This window comes from Pinus tabuliformis, chromosome 3_2 (assembly GCF_031772625.1).
Source record: "Pinus tabuliformis cultivar Carrire ecotype Pingquan chromosome 3_2, CPIR1, whole genome shotgun sequence".
Lineage (NCBI taxonomy): Eukaryota > Viridiplantae > Streptophyta > Pinopsida > Pinales > Pinaceae > Pinus > Pinus tabuliformis.
This window is the reverse complement of record NC_142302.1, coordinates 391,642,209-391,663,538: the sequence shown is the minus strand read 5'-3', so window position 1 is coordinate 391,663,538 and position 21,330 is coordinate 391,642,209. Positions and strand designations below refer to the sequence as shown.

At 38.4% G+C, this 21,330-nt stretch overlaps 1 protein-coding gene across 1 annotated transcript; it reads left to right on the top strand.

Annotated features, from left to right (window-relative positions):
- The first annotated feature begins 15,432 nt into the window (after positions 1–15,432).
- On the top strand, positions 15,433–20,966 carry LOC149181047 (uncharacterized). The gene is made up of 2 exons (XM_089414074.1): positions 15,433–16,062; positions 16,800–20,966. Exons 1-2 carry the CDS (start codon positions 15,433–15,435, stop codon positions 20,964–20,966), a joined length of 4,797 nt encoding a protein of 1,598 aa, XP_089270200.1.
- The last annotated feature ends 364 nt before the right edge of the window (positions 20,967–21,330 follow it).

The window sequence follows — 21,330 nt, the reverse complement described above, 5'->3', positions numbered from 1 at the left end:
GTGAGATTTTCATTTGAAGAGCTCTCGCTAAACAACAAGTGACTCATCTAAGCAGCTCAAGCAACCAAAGAGAAATTCGATATGCCAAATATGATGAAATGAGGAGAGTTGCCTTCCTTATATAGATTTTTTGGAGAAATTTTCCCTCCATTGTGGGTCCCACACTTAACCATCAATTTCCCCTCCATGCAAATTAAACTAGGGAACGTGTATTCTCCTAGTGTGGGTGGCCCCCACGTATAACTTAACTACATCAAAATCACTTCTAACCTCGTAATAAAATTGAATGGGCCCCATCACCTCCAAAATTGACCCCAAAATGTAGAAATTAATCTTGTTCCAAAATAGTTTAGGAAGGGACATTACACATATCCACTAGTGTGTCTGTGGTATTCTGATATGTGGTAGCAGTCCTACAATGAACCATTATTTATGCTATGCGTCTGGGATCTCGAACGTCAACCTATCCTACAAGACTTTGAATCGTTGATCAAAGTCCCATATTAGCTCACTTGGACGCTGCTTGATTTCCTTTTGTGCTGTAAAGCATTAGGACTCTAACTTTGACTTTTAGAACTCCCTGATCAACACCTGCTTGATATCCAGTGGAATCCTATTCTATCAAACTCGAGTCACAATTTTGAAATTCATGTACCATCTCAACGTGCAATCCCTAAAAGTTGCTTCTAGTTGTGAAATCTTTGTGGCCTCACCTTGGACCTATTTGGTTGTCTAAATAGCCTCACACACGAATAATGATGCTTTTCTTCCTCATTCATAGCACCATGAAACATTTGCATCCGTAAGTTTATGCCTCCCATTGTGCTCTGTGTCCCAATGAAGTACTCCCACCTACACTTGTTGAACTACTAGAAACTGTGCGCCTGATTACGCACCACTCAAAACTTGAGCACCTTGTATCAATCCTCCTACACTCTGACCATTTCCACAACTACTAGTATTTCCTCCTCCCTAACTATAATTTCCCTCTACACTAGTTGTATCAGGGCGTTGAGTACTTACCTCCCAATTTGTAGATGTGCATCGGTTCTAAAGCTTCTGCATCGCATAGACTCAATTGTTCCCCTTCTCCTTCCTCTGTTCACAACGTACCAGACTACATACCTTCATAGCTCTGGTCATTAGCATTACTCCTTAGCCTTCGATGGCCTCTCCTAGCCCCTCACTCTGGTCTTCTTCTCTTGGCAGCCATTAACATTGATCGACCTCCTTTCATGTCACCCCGTCGAAACCTCCTTCCACTCCTCAAAGTGCCACCCTTGTAAATCTCATGCTTCATCCTATCCATTCTCCTTCCTATGCGCAGTTTCGGGCCCATTTTCAACTTCCACCATAGTCCTTCTACCTCTTCTCCTTCCCCTTTTCTCAGACCATCTCCCAACTCTCCCCTACTTCCCCTAGTGCATGGGCGACTTAGTTGCTCATGTTATCGAATTCCAGAGGCAGAACTTTGTGGTCATATAATAACATCTTGATAAGTAATGATATCGACCTTATAAACCTACCTCCTAGTGCCTTCAGAAATTTATGCTTCATTGTAGTGTAAGACGCCATTGCTTCCACTGCAAATTCAATAAGGTATCCTTCCAACACACTTTCAAACCATAAATCAATAACATGAAAAATTGTAATGCTTACTGCTTGGAGCTGGCATACTTCCTCCGAAATCCACTTCCATGGTCCATCATGGTGATATGTCAAGTTATTGTCCTTTAATTGATGGATCCACTTTGTCAGGATATTTGGGAACTCCACAAAGAAAACTTCATGGAAATCTGTATACATGTACTTTTGCAATGATTTTTCCATGCTCTTCTTCTTATCTTTGATTTCCTTTGTTGCAAACTCATGCTCCTTCTGCTTAAGACACCTGTCTGCTAATGTGCACCAGGTCTGGTACCATTGGTCTGGTACTGTGCACCACCAAGTGCTTAAGCCCCTCGGCTCACTAGTCAAAAGTGACAACACGTGGGAAGTCATAGGAAGTCACACTTTTAGACATTAATGGTTGTATCAAAAGTCTCGAAGATCAATTCCTTTATAGACTAAAAACATTATCTGCCAACATTTAATTGCCTTATAAATATTCATACCATTAAACACATCCATAAGTATTCAAAACAGAAATACACCAATTGGCATACATAAGTCTTATACAACATAAACATCATTAGATATTTAGACATCTACACAAAGTATAGGGGGCAACTTGAACATCCAACGGATTATATTATCAATAAGGAAAAGAAGTGTTATGCGTTGTGTTACAATCATAATACCAATAAGCTCATCAACCTTCCAAATCCATAACATGTGTATATAATAGAACAAAAACTTGTAGTCGAAATTCCAAATATAAATATATGCATGAAGGGTACAACAAGGCTACTCAACAACTACCGAATCTAAAAAAACATGTCTACAACTTCGGATATACTAACACAAACATTACATAGACATTACATAACCAAGGACAAACTATATAGTTTTGCTTCCTCCTTCGTCTAACGTCCAACCCCCATTTTGTCTTCAGCTTCCCTTTTTATCCCCACTCAGAAGCCCCTTAAATTTTCTCGACCCTCTTCCTGGTTGCTCCAGTTGTCCTGCAAATTGTTGGGATATTTCTTGATCCCATTTCTAATTTGGCCCATGTGTAATAATGGTCCTTCAAAAACTCTTCCTGCCAAACTGCTACAATAAGCCATTTCTCCTTCCCCTACAAAATATCTCTAACCTCCTTCCTGCCACGACATCCATTGTTAGCTCCATCCTGCAACAAAATCCTAACTGTCGATATTCCTTGTATGCGCCTCCTATCCTCGGGCACCACTACCTCCTTCCTACGTGACGTTCACCAGAATCGTGCCATTTGTACCTTCCACGCTCCTTAATCCTCCTGTGTGGTCTCCCATTCAACAAAAATAAACAACAACAAAAAATTGGGCTCCAACACCTACTCATTTACATAGCCAAGATTATGGCAAAATATTTTTCATTTATAGTCAAGGGGTGGACCCTGTCATCTGAGGGATGACACAACATGTGGTTGAATCGAGTCTAAAATATTTGATTTGGCAGTAGGAGTCTTTTTCTCATGCATGTTTCCCTGCTTGTGAGCCGAAGAATTCTTAGATCCTCTTATATCTTTTGGGTCCTCCCATCAATGGCTCTTTTTCTTAGCATTCAAGAAGTGTGAGGGCCCTTGGGAAAAAGGACATACATTCTTAAGATGACCAATTTGCTAACAAATCTTGCAATGGAAAGCAATGTTCTCATATTCCAACGGTTGTGAATAAACTTTTCCCTTTCATTTGAGGAGGATTTTATCTGGTATCCCTTTGTCAAGATCTGTTTCAACACATATGTGAGCAAAGGTGACAATACCCTTCTCAAGCCTGTCCATGTCTAACTTAATGAAATGACCAAGTAAATTTCCAACATCAAATTATATGTCTGAATGTATAAAATGAATGGGAAGATTAGGGAGCCTTACCCAAACTGGAGTGGCTAAAGTTGTGATGGAAAGAGGATTAAAATCAGGAAACCAAGGTTGAAAGGAGAGACCAAATCTGTCCCAAAACCACGATCCTTGATCAAAAACCTTTTGACAGTCCTCAAGGTTTTTTAAGAATACCACCAAAAAGCCTTTTGAACCAAAAAACAAACTCATATTTGGGGACCAAGGATGATGCACCCATTCTTGAAGCGCAAATGCCGGTGAGATGCCAATCGTCAGAAATCATTAAAATGACAAATAAGACCCTACCGTGAATAATCTGCGAAAGAAATGTTAGATATAAAATTATCTACCTCCAAAGATGGAATGTATTATAAACCATGTTAATGGAAATATAGATTGATGGTCAAACGTTTATGTTGCATCATGTTAATAAGAAAGAGGGCGAGACAAATGTTTTGCATTTAAAACACTTTTTATGGCATGTGTCTTGCAATAGGCTATAAAAGATGCACGATAAGAAACAAGGTAATCAACAACAAAAAGTAATTTCTTAACAAGTGAAAATAAGGATAGGTTAGCCACTATATAAAAACTATGTAGAATGATTAATTACCCAGTTGGAAAGCAAAAAGGAAGTAGGATGGATGACCATGTAATGCTTCCATACACAAAAATGTAAAACTTGATTATGCATTTCTTCAATCATATTGCTTTAATGAATCTAAATGTTTAATTAAAATAAAATAAAATAATCATAATTACTCCTCAACCTTACATTGTAAAAATTGTTTTTTTTTTCTTCTATTATATCAGCATCCCATGAAAATAATCTTATTTTCCATTAAACTAAGTTATGTTAAAAATGACTATAACAATCTTAACACAAAACCCTTAAACAATGGGAAAACCTATCATAACTCAATTATCAAATGAGCAGTTCAGACAACCATCACTGGCTACTATTCACTAATGCAAGATGACTCATCATTGTTGTTCAAGGAAAGCCACACCACCTAGAATTATCTGTTTATGGTCTGTAAGGGGGTGGGCTTTCATTTCGACTAGATGCCTTTGTGTCTTGGGCCATTAACCTATTTCCTTACGTCTGAAGAAGACAAGCTCTTAGCCAAGCAAAAATAATTTTTAAAACCCATGTTCCATATACACAATATTTATCTTTTTCACATAAAATTTAATAATTAATAAATATATATTTTTAACATATCTTTCTAGCGTTTTAAACTATTTGTTAGGCCAAGAGGTAACTGAAGCAAAATAACTGCAGCTTGTTGACTTTTAATGTAAAAATACACAAAGGTATATATATATATATATATATATATATATATCTATATATATGCAACTATTTGTCAGGCCAAGAGGTAACTGAAGCAACAAAATTGTAGCTTATTGACAATGTAAAAATACACAAAGGTATTTGTAATATAATGTACAAGTGATGATGAATGTTACAATGAGGACCTGCATATATATTAGGCAGATGTCCCTTCACGATTGTGCATGTCTCTTAGACATGCCTTTTCACTTAACTAATGACTTCTTAACATAATCATTACTTGATTATTTAATATTTACATTTATTTATATTTATTTAATTTTATATAATTTATATTTGTAACACTGCCCTTTCCTTAAAAAGCTTTGTCCTCAAAGCTATATTGATGACAATTTTCTTCATTTTGCATTTGTCATCTAGGTGTATGTAACTCGACGTCACTGGTACCTCCGTCTATACAATTCACTGGTATCCTTGTTTTGAATCCAAGGTTATTGATCTTTTTTTTAATAATTAATTAATATAAATTTTTTTTGTTTTTTAAATAATTAAATTAATTAATTTAATTATATGACTTGGAAAAACTATATAACTATTTAACGTGCGGGTATGTATATAATTTGAAAAGTCGAATTACTGACCTGAGGGTCACATTGTTTAATTGCAGCGTTGGCGTTGACCGCGCAATAAGCAGTTGCAAATTCAGGCAGCGTATGGTGTCGAGACAGGTCATTGAGCGGTGGCCAGGATCATGATGATTGACGCAGAGTGTTGACCTATGATAACCACACGGCTGGTGGGTGTCCACGACAGTAGACAGGGATTTTGCAGGTAGCAAGGAGCAGGGTTGAGACGGTTGGTGACAAAGCACGGGGAGCAGGGTTGAGATGGTTGGTGACAGAGCACGGGGAGTGGATTGATGGAAGCGATTGGGGATGGCGGGAGTAGGACAGGGACAACGAAGAAGACAGGGAATTGGAGATGAGTTGTCGAGGAGTGGAAGTCCAACAGAAGACCAGCAGTTTAGACGATGGTCAAAGCAACAGGGTTTCCTATCGGGACAATAGACCACGGGTGTCGATTTGGTGGCAAACTGATGATTGTGTGCTGGACGACGGTGTGGGCAGCAGGGAACACGTCAAAAGGTGGAACGGGATGGCGGCTAGTGGAGTTCGATCAGTACCGCAAAAGAGTGTATGGATGAGAGGAAGCAGTCGAATCGAGTCAGCAAGGGATGTGTGATGGTGGGGAGATGAAAATTGTGGTGGGAGAATGAAGGATGGAGCCAACGAGAGGGAATGCACGTGGAAAAGGAGGACTGGATCATCTCCCTTGAGAAAACCCTCTTTATTTATGCCCCTTTCGTTTGCCTAACTTAATTGGAATCACAATTCACTAGGTAAAGGACAACCTGAATGGACATTAGGTATTTCCTTTTCATCATTGTTTAACAAGCTCTCAAAATCATCACCTAAAGTGCCATTGCTTATACTTAGCTGATCATTAAGATCTTCCATTTGCACATCTTCACCAACCTCTACTTTATGACCATTTTCCTTTGCAATGTTCACTTGAGTGAAGGATGGCAAGCTTTTGGTTCGCAACAAAGGAGCAAGAAACATCTGAAATTTTTCCTGAAGGTCAACTCCAGTGTGAACATCATCCTGCAACCTTGTTACTAGAGGTGTACCAAAAGGTTTCCAATATCCATTACTTTGAGTATTGAAGTAATCTTCCTCTTTTTGACGATGCATAAATTCTAGAAAGGGTGATTCCTCTTGACAAAGGTTGTATGATGCAAGGTGTTGATCATCCCATATAGGAGATAGAGGATCAAATGGATCTTCTAAGAAACGAATTATTTTATGATTATATATCTCTGCCATTAAAAATTTCTCATCAATTCTTAACGAGCAAGAAACGCTTACAACCTTCACAAGATCCTTGCATTTTCCCTGCTTGGCCAAAATAACAGTATAAGGTTTAGGAGCGGTAGTACCATCCGTACTAAAGACTGTTACTTGGCACAAATAAACAATTATAGAGTCATTGTGAGCTCTATGATTTTCCCAATATTCCTCTTCGTCATCATCAATGTCTTCTTTCACACCTTCCTCATAGTTATGATATTGTTCATCTTGTTGTTTTTCAAGATAGTCCTCATCCACATCATATTCATTTGGATCATCATCTTGATCTATATCATTCTCATCCACATCAAGATCAACTTCATCTGGATTTTCAACATTATAATCATCTTGATCTATATCAGCTTCATCAAAATTTTCATCTTGATTGATATATTCATCATTAGCTCTTACATCTTCATTTTCATTATCATCATTCTTATCACAATGTTCTTCTCCTGCTTCACCTTGTTTCGATTCTTCACTGTTGCAATCATCTTCCTTATTATTGATTTCCTTTAGACATGCTTTAACTTATGCATATGATTTCTCTAAACACTGAAATGCTTCTTGAATTTTACTAAATTTCTCCATGAATTCAGGACATAAATGCAATGGCATATTGTGCGGTGAACAACATTCAAAAACTTGCATGGTTATATTTTATGGCAAATAATGCTCAGGGTCTCACATGACTCTCATATCACTTAAGCAACAAAATTGTAGCTTGTTGATTTTTAATGTAAAAATACACAAAGGTATATATATATATATATATATATATATATATATATATATATATATATATATATAAGTGATGATGAATGTTACAATGAGGACCTACATGTATACTAGGTAGATGTCCCTTCATGATTGGGCATGTCTTTTAGACATGCCTTTTCACTTAAGCAATGACTTCTTAACATAATCATTACTTGATTATTTAGTATTTACATTTATTTATATATATTTAATTTTATATAATTTATATTCGTAGTAGTAACTCCGCAAATGAAATTCCATTTCTTCATTAAGATTAATCATGGATATATACAAGGAGGGAGAGACTTCACCTCCCAGTGTCTCTTCATATTCCTATTCTCCATTATTTACATATATTCACCCAATCCCAATGATTAGGTGAAAACACCCCCCCCCCCCCCTTAATCTGAAGGGATATTAGTGAGTCCAAGCATCATTCTGAACCTTTCAAACTTTTCTCTTCCAAGAACTTTGGTGAATATGTCTGCAATATGCTCATTAGTGGAACAGTGGCGCAGATGGATTGCCTTGGCCTCAACTTGATGTCGAATCAAATGGTATTTTGTATTGATGTGCTTCGTTTGATCATGGAACTTTGGGTTCTTGGCCAACTTTATTGCAGAGGTGTTGTCAATCATGAGTGGAGTTGAATGCACTTGTTTCCCCTGCAAATCTTCCAGAATTTTCCTGAGCCACACAATTTCCTTTGTTGTCTGAGTTGCTGCCACATAATCTGCCTCTATTGTGGAATCTGCTGGAACTAATTGTTTGCGTGATCTCTAGGAGACAACTCTCGATCCAAGACTCATAGCATAACCTGAAGTAGATACCCCAGTTTCTTTGTATCCATCAAAGTCTGAATCAGAGTATCCAATCAAGCTGAAGTCGCCCACCTGTGTATACTTGAGTTCAAATTCTTGAGTTCCTTTCAAGTACTTTAGAACTCTTTTTGCAGCAGACCAATGTCCCTCATAAGGCTTTTGCATAAACCTGGAGAGGATTCCAAGAACAAATGAAATGTCTTGTCTGGTAGTAGTCAAGTAGTTGAGACTTCCTACAACTTGTCTATACTTTGTTGCATCCTCAAATTCTGTTCCATTGGAGTAGTCAAAGGATTTCACTCAGCCATTCCAGACCTGTTCAATAGATCTCCAATGTACTTCTTTTGAGAGAGGAATATAGAATTCGGATGTTGAGTTACTTCAATACCAAGATAGCAGTGAACATAGCCTAAGTCAGTGATTTCAAAACCTTTCATCAATTCCTTCTTTATGGATGCAATGTAGCTCTCATTGTTCTTTGTCATCAAAATATCATCTACATATACCACAAGATATACAATTGTTTTTCCAACTTTCTTGACAAACAAATTTGCATCATCAAGATCATAATGTTTGAAGTTGAGTTTCAGAAGATGCCCAGCTAACTTTTCATACCAGGCTCGCGGTGCTTGCTTGAGGCCATACAAGGATTTCACAAGTTTGCATACTTTGTGTTCTTGGCTCTTCACAACAAATCTTCTGGCTGGGATATAAAAACATTCTCTTTCAGATCTTCATTCAAGAAAGCATTTTCTACATCTATTTGATGGACTTTCCAACCATTTTGAGCTGCCAAAGCAAAGAGTGTTCGAATGGTAGCCCATTTTGCTGTGGGGGCAAAATCCTCTTCATAATCGGCCCCTTCCTTCTGTGCAAAACGTTTTACCACAAGCCTGGCTTTGTGCTTGTCAAGTGAGGCATCAACTTTATACTTGTTCTTGTAGACCACCTTGCAACCAATTGATTTGGTTCCCATTAGAGGATCAACCAGCTTCCAAGTTCCATTTTTTATCAAGGCGTCATACTCCTTTTGCATCGCTTCTTTCCATTCATCATGAGAAGCGACTTATTTGAAGGAAGTTGGTTCAAAATATGTAGACAAATTCAATTCACAATCAAAAGAAACATCCATATCAATAGGTGAATCAGAATCATCTACATCACCTGCATTTTGCCTGGTTGAATTTCTTGTTCCTGTCTTTCCAACCTCATCAGGATGAACACTTTCAAGTGTCTTTGTTAGCCATTTTGGAGGACCTTTCTGAGATGGCCCATGCTGCTCAATTGAATGAGTTAGGACTGAATCAAGATTGAGTCTCCCAATTCTGTCAATCACATCACTCAAAGTATCATCAGTGGTTGTAGCTTCTTATGAGGGAGAGAGTGCTTCATAAGAAGATTCCACAGATTGATCCAATATGGCTAGCGTTACATATGGCAAAGTAATACACGACAGAGAGCAGAGGTAATATGGAGGGGTTGCATTATATACTATGTATCTGTTATAACGGAGAGCGTTATGTTGGAAGCAGTATTGCGAGTCACCAACTGTGTATCTGTTATAACCGAGAGCACTATGTGGGAAGCGATATTACGGGGTGGTATGGTATGGTGATTCGTATTCCAACCAACCAGGATAGCGACCAAAAACTTAATACAATAATATAACCGAGTATAATAACAAGTATAATAACAATTGTCACCACAGTCACGTCAACACATAAATAAGATAACCACAAACAATTTTCCAAAGAATATTTTGTTTTGCATATCACTTTGCATTAACATAGAAATAATAGTCGTTTGAGCAATGCAGGGGGTATGTGGAGGGAGTCAGTGTTGTTTAAATGTGTGAGGAGAAGATTGTATTGGTATGACATCCTAGTGGTCAGCATATAGGAGGCACATCAGTGTTTTTAAAACAATGTGCAACATTGATATTACATTAAAAACTGGAGTGGCATGATACCTGCAACGTAATATGGGTGGCCGAGCACAGGAATGTGGACCGATCCTTACACAACCGATGCTCTGTGGTAGAGAAAACGTAGGTTCAACTCCGATCTGCCACAACAATGTTGCTTAAATGCACAAAATCCACGCCAAAGCGTTGTATTACACAGGTGGTAATAACACAGTGTAAGCCGGCTGTGAATTTACAGAGGAGACAATATTTATCTATGGCTAAATGCGCAGTGGAGAGAGCGAGGAATGAAACTGGAATGGAATATGCATTCAACACTAACGCAGATACAAAAGGACATAGAATATGGCAGGCTACAAAAATGGAGAAGGGATTTACAAGGGAAAGAAAGCTAAAAATGGAGTTGGCTCTGATACTACTCAGGCCAGGAGGTAACTCCTCAAATGAAATTGTGTTTCTTCATTAAGATTGCTCATGGATATATACAAGGAGGGAGAGACTCTTGGGCTTCACCTCCCAGTGTCTCTTCATATTCCTATTCTCCATTATTTACTATTTACATTATTTACATATATTCACCCAATCTCCATGATTAGGTGTCAACACTATTCTATTAGCCTTCATGCCTTTATTCACAATTAACTAGTCAATTAAGCCTTTGTGCTTTTATGCACAATTACTAGTAAACTAATATTATTATTAAAACAAATTCCATAAAACTAGTTTATTAGCCTTTGTGCTTTTATGCACTATTACTAGTAAACCAACCTAGATTCATCTTAACTCAGGATCTATCAAGCGTTGAGAGACATCAAATCTCTCTATAGGTGCAAACATATTTTTTGACTGAAAAAATTTGAGGAAAGGTTTGCACCTCGAGAGATTTGATCCCTCTCGATGCTTAATAAATCCAAAGTTAAGATGGGTATATATAACAAAAAAAAAAATCTACTTTTTCTTTCTTATCACCTAAAACATTTTATTACATAAAATTACCAATGGAAAAATTATGGGTTGTCAAGACCTAGAGCTCAAAAACTGCCAATGATAATTTTTTTAAATTTAAATTTAAAGTTTATTTAATCAAGTCAAAATGTTTACATAACATAATAGGACATTACAACATCTCTTCCATACTACGTTGGAGAGCGTCTCAACACAATAATTTTATCATTAAAGCAAATTCCATAAAACTTAAAGTTATAAAGATTTTAAAATCTATTTAATATCCACAAAGAATAATATGTTTAAACTATTTATATTTATAATTAAAAACAATATGTTAAGAGGAAAAGAGTGGCCATTTTTTTTTGTAAGCTAATTTTATTACCTTAAAATAACAAATTACATCATTCCATCCATTACATATCATCACAATTCAAGACGATAAATTTACTATAGTCCTGATCTTAGAGCCTAGGATTGATCATGGGTTTTTCATTTTTTTTCCCTTCTGCTTAAGGACATCAATCCATTTAGAGGAGTTATTAGGAACATATGTAGAGGAGACAATGACTGCATCTCTTTGAGACAATTCCATTGTTGGGGATTCAACAATATTTGATGTTTCCTTATCACTATTTGAGTGATTTGATTCATGGAAACGTTTATGCCCACTCATTGATGAAGCTAAGATTATGACAAAGTCTTTTTAATTTCTAGTCGAGGGGTGGACCCCCTCATCTGAGGGATGAAACAACATGTGGTTGAATTGAGTCTGAAATATTTGATTTGGCAGTAGGAGTCTTTTGTTATTGCATGTTTCCCTGCTTGTGAGTCAAATAATTCTTAGATCCTCTTGTATCTTTTGGGTCTTCCCATCCATGGTCCATTGTCTTAGCATCTGGGAAGTGAGAGGGCCCTTAAGAAGAAGGGCATACATTATGAATATGATCAGGCTACTAACAGATCTTGCCGTGGAAAACAATGTTCTCATAGTCCAATGGTTGTGAATAAACTTTTCCCTTTCATTTGAAGAGGATTTTATCTAGTAGCCATTTGTTGAAACCAATTTCAACACATATGTGAGAAAAGGTGACAATATCCTTCTCAAGCCTACCAATGTCTAGCTTAATGAAACGACCAAGTAAATTTCCCACATCAACTAATACATTCGAATGTAGAAAATGAATAGGTATATTAGGGAGATTTACCCAAACTATAGTGGATAATGTTGTCAAGGGAGGAGGATTAAAATAAGGAAACCACGTTCAAAAGAGAGACCAAATCTGCCGCAAAAATAAGGTCCTTAATCAAAAACCTTCTGACAGTCCTCAATGTTATTGAAGAATACCACAAAAAATCTTTTTGAACAAAACAAACAAATTTGTATTCAAGGACTAGGTCTAATACGACCATTCTCGAAGTGTAGATGTCGATGGCCAAAACTCATTAAAACCACAAATAATACCCTATTGCGAATAATCTATAGAAGAAATGTTAGATATAAAATGATCCACCTCCAAAGATGAAATGTTTGCTACTTAATCCACAATGAATGTTGGCCCTAAAAGATCTTTGGGAGTCGGAGGAGAAACGTTGGCTTTAAGGCATCCTTGAACCATCTGGATTGGGAGGAAGAGGGTCCACCCCATCCTTTGACTCCACCATTTAATCTTGAGACTATATACATTAAAGGATCCTTTGTTATGCCATAATCCCTAAACAATTTCCGTTTAAGAAGATGCCTACCTCCATGTAGGAGTAACAAAAAAATTAAAGGGGATTTCTATCTAATTCTGAAATGTTATGAGAGAAGAGACAAGATCTACAACTTTCACCCACATACATAAGTAATCCCTTGTGATTGGCCTCACAAAGATTGCAAATTTCAAGTGATCTGGAGTGATGCCCGCAACTTGGATGCAAGAGGAACCCTGTAGCAAAGGAAGTTCCCCTTGATTTACCATATTGCAACAATAACACCAAGATGAGGGGGTTTCAAATGAAAGCCAAAGTCCTTAGATGAACAATCTCCCATGAACAAGGCAGTGGTTGAAGATGCTAGGGGTTCCATTGCTCACTATACTAGAAAATTATCAATAGATAATGAGGAACATACTTTGTATTTGGAGTTTGGAAAACAGGTTACAAGTTACAACATTATTCCTATGTTTTGTAATATAATTTTCGAGTCTCAAAAGCATTTCATAATGATACTAAATTAGTTTAAAAAATTATTAATATAAAATAAAATATTATATATATATATATATATTAAAGTTGTGTGAATGATGAGTTCTTTATTTAAATCGTTTGCCTTATGTAAAGTTATAAGATATTTTTTTTAAATGCTCTCATATATATATATATATATATATATATATAAGAGAGCATTTAAATAAAATATCTCATCACCTACATAACTTTACACAAGGCAGAGGATTTAAATAAAAGACTCATCATTCACGCAACTTTACATGATACACACTCATCAAATACACTATCCATTAAAATCCAAAATAAAATTCATATTACATTATGTTTCTCCTAATATTCTATTTACATGTTTTTTTTGGGTTATTAATAAGTATATTTTTCCCTTTCCACAATTCTTTTGGAAAATGATTATATATGTATATATAGATATAGATATTATTTTTAATGTATAAAGTAATTTAGTGTTTTAAAAAGTTTCAAAAATATTAAAATTGAGAAATATCAACTATGAAATGATATTTTAACGTCCATGAGACTAAAAATAGTCTATGGGACCATCAGTTCCTGCTTTTCGCCCTTTGCAATTCAATCCTTTTCTTATTCAAATTGATGATGAGTTGGCCCAACCTTCCAACAATCCCATCGCTGAAAAGACAATGCCAAGAAACCGATGCTAACATATTCCCACAACTTTCTCTGATGTCTTTGAATGCATCACATTCCAAAATGAAATGTTTTTCTGATACCACAGCCCCAGACATGCAAAATGTACACACCCATTCGTCCCAAGCTTCTTTTGGCCTTTTCCACGTTCTGTTTCACACCGAACTTGATGCAAGTTGGTTCTTAACTGAGCAATAATAACCTTTGCCCTGCACAAAATGCTAGCTCCAATGAACTCTTTTTGTTGTAGATCACACGTAGTGTTGAATTCCTCAATGTAGTACTTCTTCTTTCTACCCAAATCTTTTTGCCATACTGATTTATGAAACTTCTCCATAACAAAATTCTTTAGCTCCTTGCTGTTTGCGAGACATGAATTCAGGTAGATATTCCATTTTTGCATCCATGTGTAGTTTTGCTTCATCCATCTTTTCTTTCTTTCACTCATGCCTTCATTGAAAATAACATTAGTCCATCTACGTACTCCCATTTGCTCAATTATTTTTAGATATCTTTTGGGGTGCACCATAGCAATTGCTTCGATGGGAGTTGTTCTTGCTTCACTCAACATTATCTCATAAGGTACCAAACTTTTTATTTTGAACTTGCTCATGATCAAGCATTTTTAAATTTTCTAAATTTGTTTCCATTTTGAGACAGGGGTGTTGTTAGCCCACAATTCACACCCATATAGCATCACTGGACAAACTAGGAGTCCAAAAAGCACTTAATCATTTTCCTTTGTTTTATAATCTAATTTTCGAGTCTCAAAAGCATTTCAAAATTATACTAAATTAGTTTAAAAAATTATTAATATAAAATAAAATAATATATATATATATATATATATATATATAAGTTGTGTGAATGATGAGTCCTTTATTTAAATCATCTACCTTATGTAAAGTTATGAGATCTTTTTTTTAAATGCTCTCTTTTTAATATATATATATATATATATAAGGGAGCATTTAAATAAAATATCTCATCACTTACATAACTTTACATAAGGCAGAAGATTTAAATAAAAGACTCATCATTCACACAACTTTACATGATACACACTCATCAAATAAATTATCCATTAAAATCCAAAATAAAATTCATATTACATTATGTTTCTCCTAATATTCTATTTACATGTTTTTTGGGTTATTAATAAGTATATTTTTCCCTTTCCATAATTCTGTTGGAAAATGATTATATATATATATATATATATATATATAATTTTAATTGTATTTTTAAAGTATAAAGTAGTTTAGTGTTTTAAAAAGTTTCAAAAATGAACACACAATCGTCTGAGGATCGCGCGGAGCTGGAGAACGCGGGAGCGCTGAAGACCTTCTGAGTGCAGCTGCAGCGCCGCCGCCTCGGCCTGGGCCGCGAGGCCTGCCTTCCGGGCCCTGGCTTCAGCCATGGCCCATCCAGATCCTTCCCTTGGGGATGCGGAGAAAGCTTTTTCTGACCTGGTAAAGTCTCTGCCCCCTGCCCGACCGAAACCAGCAACTTCAAAATTCGTCAAGAAACTGGATATTCTCCAAGAAGTTCAGCTGCCTCCATCTCTTCCTCGAATGGCAGCTCTATCATTAGCAGAAAAAGGGCTCATAGGGCAGTTTACAAGCTTATGGCCTTCACCAAAGACAGTCCAGCGATGGGTGGAAAGGAATTGGTCCGATAAAATACAAGGAAAGATCTCGATTCGCTTCTGTGGCAAAGGCTACTATACCTTTCATTTTGAAACCAAGGCAGACAAGGATTTGATATTCAGGAACGGGCCCTATTTTATGGACTCTCGAGGGCTATATCTGAACAAGTGGACCCCTGATTTCGACCCTAAGCTAGATATTCCTAATGCGGTTCCGGTTTGGGTCCGTCTTCCCCATCTGCCCCTGCATTGTTGGGGAGACGAATCGGTCAAAGCAATTGGGAATGCAGTAGGTAAATACATTGACAGAAGCGAGCCCAAAGATAACATGCAAGCCTGTGCAAGGATCTGCGTAGAAGTGGACCTCGGAAAAGGCCTTCCAGAAGCCATCAAGCTGAAGGTGGATGACTGGAGCTACATACAGCAGCTGGACTACGAGCAAATACCCTTTAAATGCAAGGTATGTCACGAATACGGTCACTTTGCTAATAGATGCTCTAAAGTAACCAATCTGGAATCTGAAGACCAAGGAGGACAATGGGAAACTGTGAAAAAAAAGAAAGCAGCACCTCAGTCAAAACAAGAACCATCTTCTGAACATCCGGGCTCTTCCTCCCTCCACCCCACCTCTCCTCCTCTCAATCCTCCAGGACCTTCCCAAGAACCCCCCTTCCCCTCATCCTCTAACCCTTTCCTTATTTTATCCTCCGATGATCCTCAACCTGAACAGCCCTCTCTGGAACTGTCTGATCCTCCCTTGATTACCTCGATCCTCTCTCAGCCCTTCTCCGACCCTCCCCCTCCCAGAACCACCAGAAGTTCTTCAAAAGACATTGGCGCCTCCAGTGACATCCACAAGAAGTCGAGACCAGGAAGAAAGTTAGCCAAACAGCATCGGGAAGAAAGCACGCAAAAGGATATAGCCCTAGGGATCCAAACCCCTATGGACTCCTTCATTACAGGATCCCAAGAAAAAGAAACAGCAGGAAAAGACCATGAGAGGCGAGCACCTCCTCGCTCGAATGCCTCATGATGAAGCTCTTATCTTGGAACAGTAGGGGTATGGGGCACCCCTCTAAATCAGCTGCCCTACGAGATCTTCTCCAAATAGAAAGACCTGAAATTGTTCTGATACAGGAAACCAAACAAAGTCAAAGCGAAATGCAGAAAATTGTAGATGCCCAAAAAAACTTTTCAGGGGCCAGTAGCAACTCCAGAGGAGCTTCTGGAGGAATCACAACCATGTGGAATAATCAACACTGGGACTGTAAGTCTTCCGTCCTCAATCAAAACTGGTTAAGGACTAATCTTAGTAACAAAGAAGAGAGCCGTGACCTCATCATTTATAATGTCTATATCCCCAATCATTATCGGGAAAAGGAACAGTGCTGGAAGGAACTGAAAGAAGATATAGACAACGAGCAGAACACAAATGTCATTCTAGCTGGAGACTTCAACTTAGTCCTTCACGCGAATGAGAAAAGAGGGGGCAATTTCACCTCCGACCCCTTCAGAAGACAGATGGAAGTGATAATGTCCGAACATGAACTGATGGATATCATCCCAAAAAATAGAAAATACACCTGGAATAACAGAAGGTTGGGGCCAGGCAATATCATGGAAAGATTGGACAGAATTTTGGTTAACGTCTCCCTCCTTTCCTCCTTTGCTGCAGGCCACACAAAAATTCTCAGTGCCACAGCTTCAGACCACTTTCCCATTCTCTTAACGCTGGACTCCCATTCTCAATTGGGACCAATTCCGTTCAGGTACAATCCTTTGTGGAGAGACAACGCTGAGGCTGAAGCTATCATAGAAGCAACCTGGAAGCATCATGTAGAAGGCTCTCCAAGCCATATATGGGAAACAAAAATCAGAAATACAAGGAAAGCTCTCAAGGACTGGGCAAAAGTCAGCTATCAAGAGCCAGAAAAAATTAGGGAAAAAATACAGCAGGACTTGGAGGAAATCCAAAAACAAATAGAAGATCAAGGATACACCCACCAGCTGAAAAGCAAAGAATGGGAAGCTCAAGGGCAGCTAATGCAAATCAAGAGAGCGGAAGAAATTAAGTGGAGAATTAAATCAAGACAACTATGGCTGAAAGAAGGTGACAAAAACACGGCTTACTTCCACAAGCAAGCCACTGCCAGAAAAATAAGAAACAATGTAAACACTATATTGGATAGCCAAGGCAGCCAACATAACGACCAAGAATCCATCAAAATAGCTTCCTCCCTTCACTACAAAAGCCTCCTCACGGAAAATCAAGGAGAAGCTGACTATTCGGCGCTTTTACAACATCTACCAGAAAGAATCTCTTCAGAGAAGAATGACAGTCTAAATCGAGAAATAACAGAGGAGGAAATTAGAAATGCTATCTGGACCCTGCAATCGGACAAGTCTCCAGGTCCAGATGGGTTCCCAATCAATTTTTACAGGGATCATTGGCACTTTATTAAAAAAGACCTTGCAAAGATGTTGAGGGGAATTCAAAGAAAAGGGAAAATGGGGGGCTTCACAAACTCAACATTTCTCGCCCTCATTCCCAAGGAAAACCGCCCCACTTCCTTCTCCAGGTTTCGACCAATTTCTTTGTGTAACTCCTCTTATAAGATCTTCACAAAAATTATAGCTACTAGACTCCAACCCCTTCTTCCTTCCCTTATATCCGAAAATCAAGGAGGCTTCATGTCAAACAGGCAAATTCATGACACCATCACCTTGGTCCAAGAAGCTATTCATTCCAGCACATCAAGGCAAGAGAAAGGTTTTGTTCTCAAGCTCGATTTAGCCAATGCCTTTGATCGAGTAAGACACTCCTTCTTGTTTGCTGTCTTGAGGAAAATGGGATTCAATTCTGCCTTCATTAGCACCATTGCCGCTTGTATCTCAGGTCCCTGGATTTCGCCTCTCATAAATGGGCACCCTTGTGAAGCCTTTCAATCCTCAAGAGGGTTAAGACAAGGTTGCCCTCTTTCCCCTTATCTTTTTATTCTTATGGCTGAATCATTCAGCAGTACTCTAGATCACAACAGAAGAGTTGGCCTCATCTCTGGTATCAAATTCGGAAACGGAGTCAAGAACATCAATCACTCCCAATTTGCTGATGACACTCTGCTCATTGGAGGAGCTTCCACTACTATCGCAAGGTGCTTCAAGACCCTTCTCGATCAATTCATGGAGTACTCAGGGGGAGAGGTCAACTTTCAAAAAAGTTGCATCTATGGATGGAATATCTCCAATCAAACTGCTCACAGCATAGCTAACATTTTTGGAGTCGCCTACAAAGCAAACTGGGATCATTTCACCTACCTTGGGATGCCGGTCACCCTGGGTTCTTTAAAAGCCGCTACCTGGAATGAAATAATAGACAAAGTCAAAAGGAAGATCCAGCAATGGGGAACTCAATGGCTTAATCCAGCAGGCAGATTAATTCTGCTCAAATCAGGTATATCCTCCTTACCTCTATATCGCTTTACTCTTTACCAAGCTCCTGCCACATTTTATCATAAGCTGGAAACCGCCCTCCGCAATTTCTTATGGCAAGGAGGGAAAAAAGAAAAAAATAGATTCAATTTGGTTAGTTGGAAAAGTGTAATCCAATCTCAGGACAGAGGTGGTCTGGGAATTAGAGCCCCTAAAATCCTAAATCTAGCATTTGGGATCAAAATGGCTTGGAGGCTAATTAATGAGCCAAAAGCATGGTGGAAACAGGTCATAGAAAGCAAATACCTTACCGGCAAAAGGCAAAGACTTCTTGAAATAGACATTCCCAACAGAGATTCCACTAAAATTTGGCATCTCTGCAAGAAAGCAATTCCCATCCTCAATCAAAACATCTCAAAGATCCCTGGGGGAGGGGACAGTATCAATTATGCTACAGACAAAATAATGGGTCTTCAACCTCTAAATACAATAGAAGAAGCCATCCCTTTCATTCTCCATCTCAATAGTAAAGGCATTCAGAGGCTTGACCAAATATCAAAATGGGATGCAGATACAGGAGACTGGATTAGTTGGGAATTTCCAGTCATCCCCCCAAATCTAGAACCAAGCTCCAAAGTCCTCCAAAAAAATCTCCAGAATAGAGCTCCCATTAAAAAAGGAGCAGCAGACGGATTTCGATGGGATCCCACGGGCTCAAGCTACACCATCAAGTCTGGCTATCAATATATCTGCAACAGCACCTATCAAACTCCCATTTGGAACCAATGGAGAACAATCTGGAAATCCGAGGCCATCCCCAAAGTTAAATTTTTCACATGGCTGCTGTTAAAAGGCAAAGTCCTGACTTCTGAAAACTTAAGAAAGAGAGGGATCAATGGTCCTTCAATTTGCCCCAACTGCTGCTCAGCAGAGGAAACCATCCATCATCTGTTCCTTGATTGTCCCTTCACGAAGAGATGCTGGATCAACTTGTCCAACTTGGGCAATATAAAATGGCAACCCCAACAGAACATTGCAGAGGCAATCCAAGAATGGAGAAGGAACTGCCCATGGAAAGACAAGAGGAGCAAGATTGTCAAAAGAATTTGGGCTATCATACCTCACAATCTTCTATGGAAAATTTGGCTCACAAGAAACAAAAAGATCTTCCGGAACAAAGAGAGCAATGTCCGAATGACATGCAACAAAGCTCACATCTTGGCGCAAGAGACAATTGCAGCAAAATACACAGTAAAAATCAAAGCAGCAGATTACTCAGTGGAAGAGAGATCAATTATCAGGCACATTCTAGGCCGACCAGGTCATCAGCAGGATACCCAGAGAACTGATAGACAGCAGCAGGATCAGATTAGGGAGTGGGAAATTAGACTCCCAACCCAGGATTATAAGATGTGGATTCAGAGCAATAATTGTCCAACTTTATACTTCGATGGTGCATCAAAGTCCAACCCAGGACCAGCAGGAGCGGGAGGAGTAATATTAAATGAATCAGGGGATGAAATCTGCAGTTATGAATGGAGCCTGGGGAAAAAAACAAACAACAATGCGGAGGCTTTAGCTCTCTATCAAGGTCTGTTGCAATTAAAAAATTTGGGTATTAGAAAAGCATTAGTTTTTGGAGACTCTTCTATAATTATTCGCCTCATGAATCATAACCAGAGATCTCCGAACAGCAACCTCCAGCAACACATTAAGCGTATTAAACTCCTCCTTAAATTTTTTGAAAACATTAAACTTTATCATATTCTTCGCACGCTAAACATGGAAGCAGATAAGCATGCGAATAACGTAGTGGGAAAGCAGGAAGGTGCGTTGAGGCACAACAATAGAGACACCTTCCAACCCCTGCCATGACTCAGGAAAATCCTGACACTGCCCAGATTCGCAGGTTCATCAAGTGTGCGAAGGGCATGGCTTCTACAGCAGCAGGACAAATTGCAGAGAGCATGAAACGCACAAGCAGTCAAATCCGAGCATCGATCCAAAGAATCATCTGCCATCAAAGGAAAACAAATCAACACAGTGCTGGCCTGAAGATCGAAAACACTGCAAATGGAGATTGCATAAGAGATTTCGTAAAATATCTCATCAGTTCCGAGGGTCCGGCTCCAGCTAGGCACTCAGTCTATCGTTGGATCCACTCTATAAATATGGGCAGAAGCAAGCCAAGATTTGTCAATCAAGGTCATGCGAAAGAGCAGCTACATCGGCTTGACGC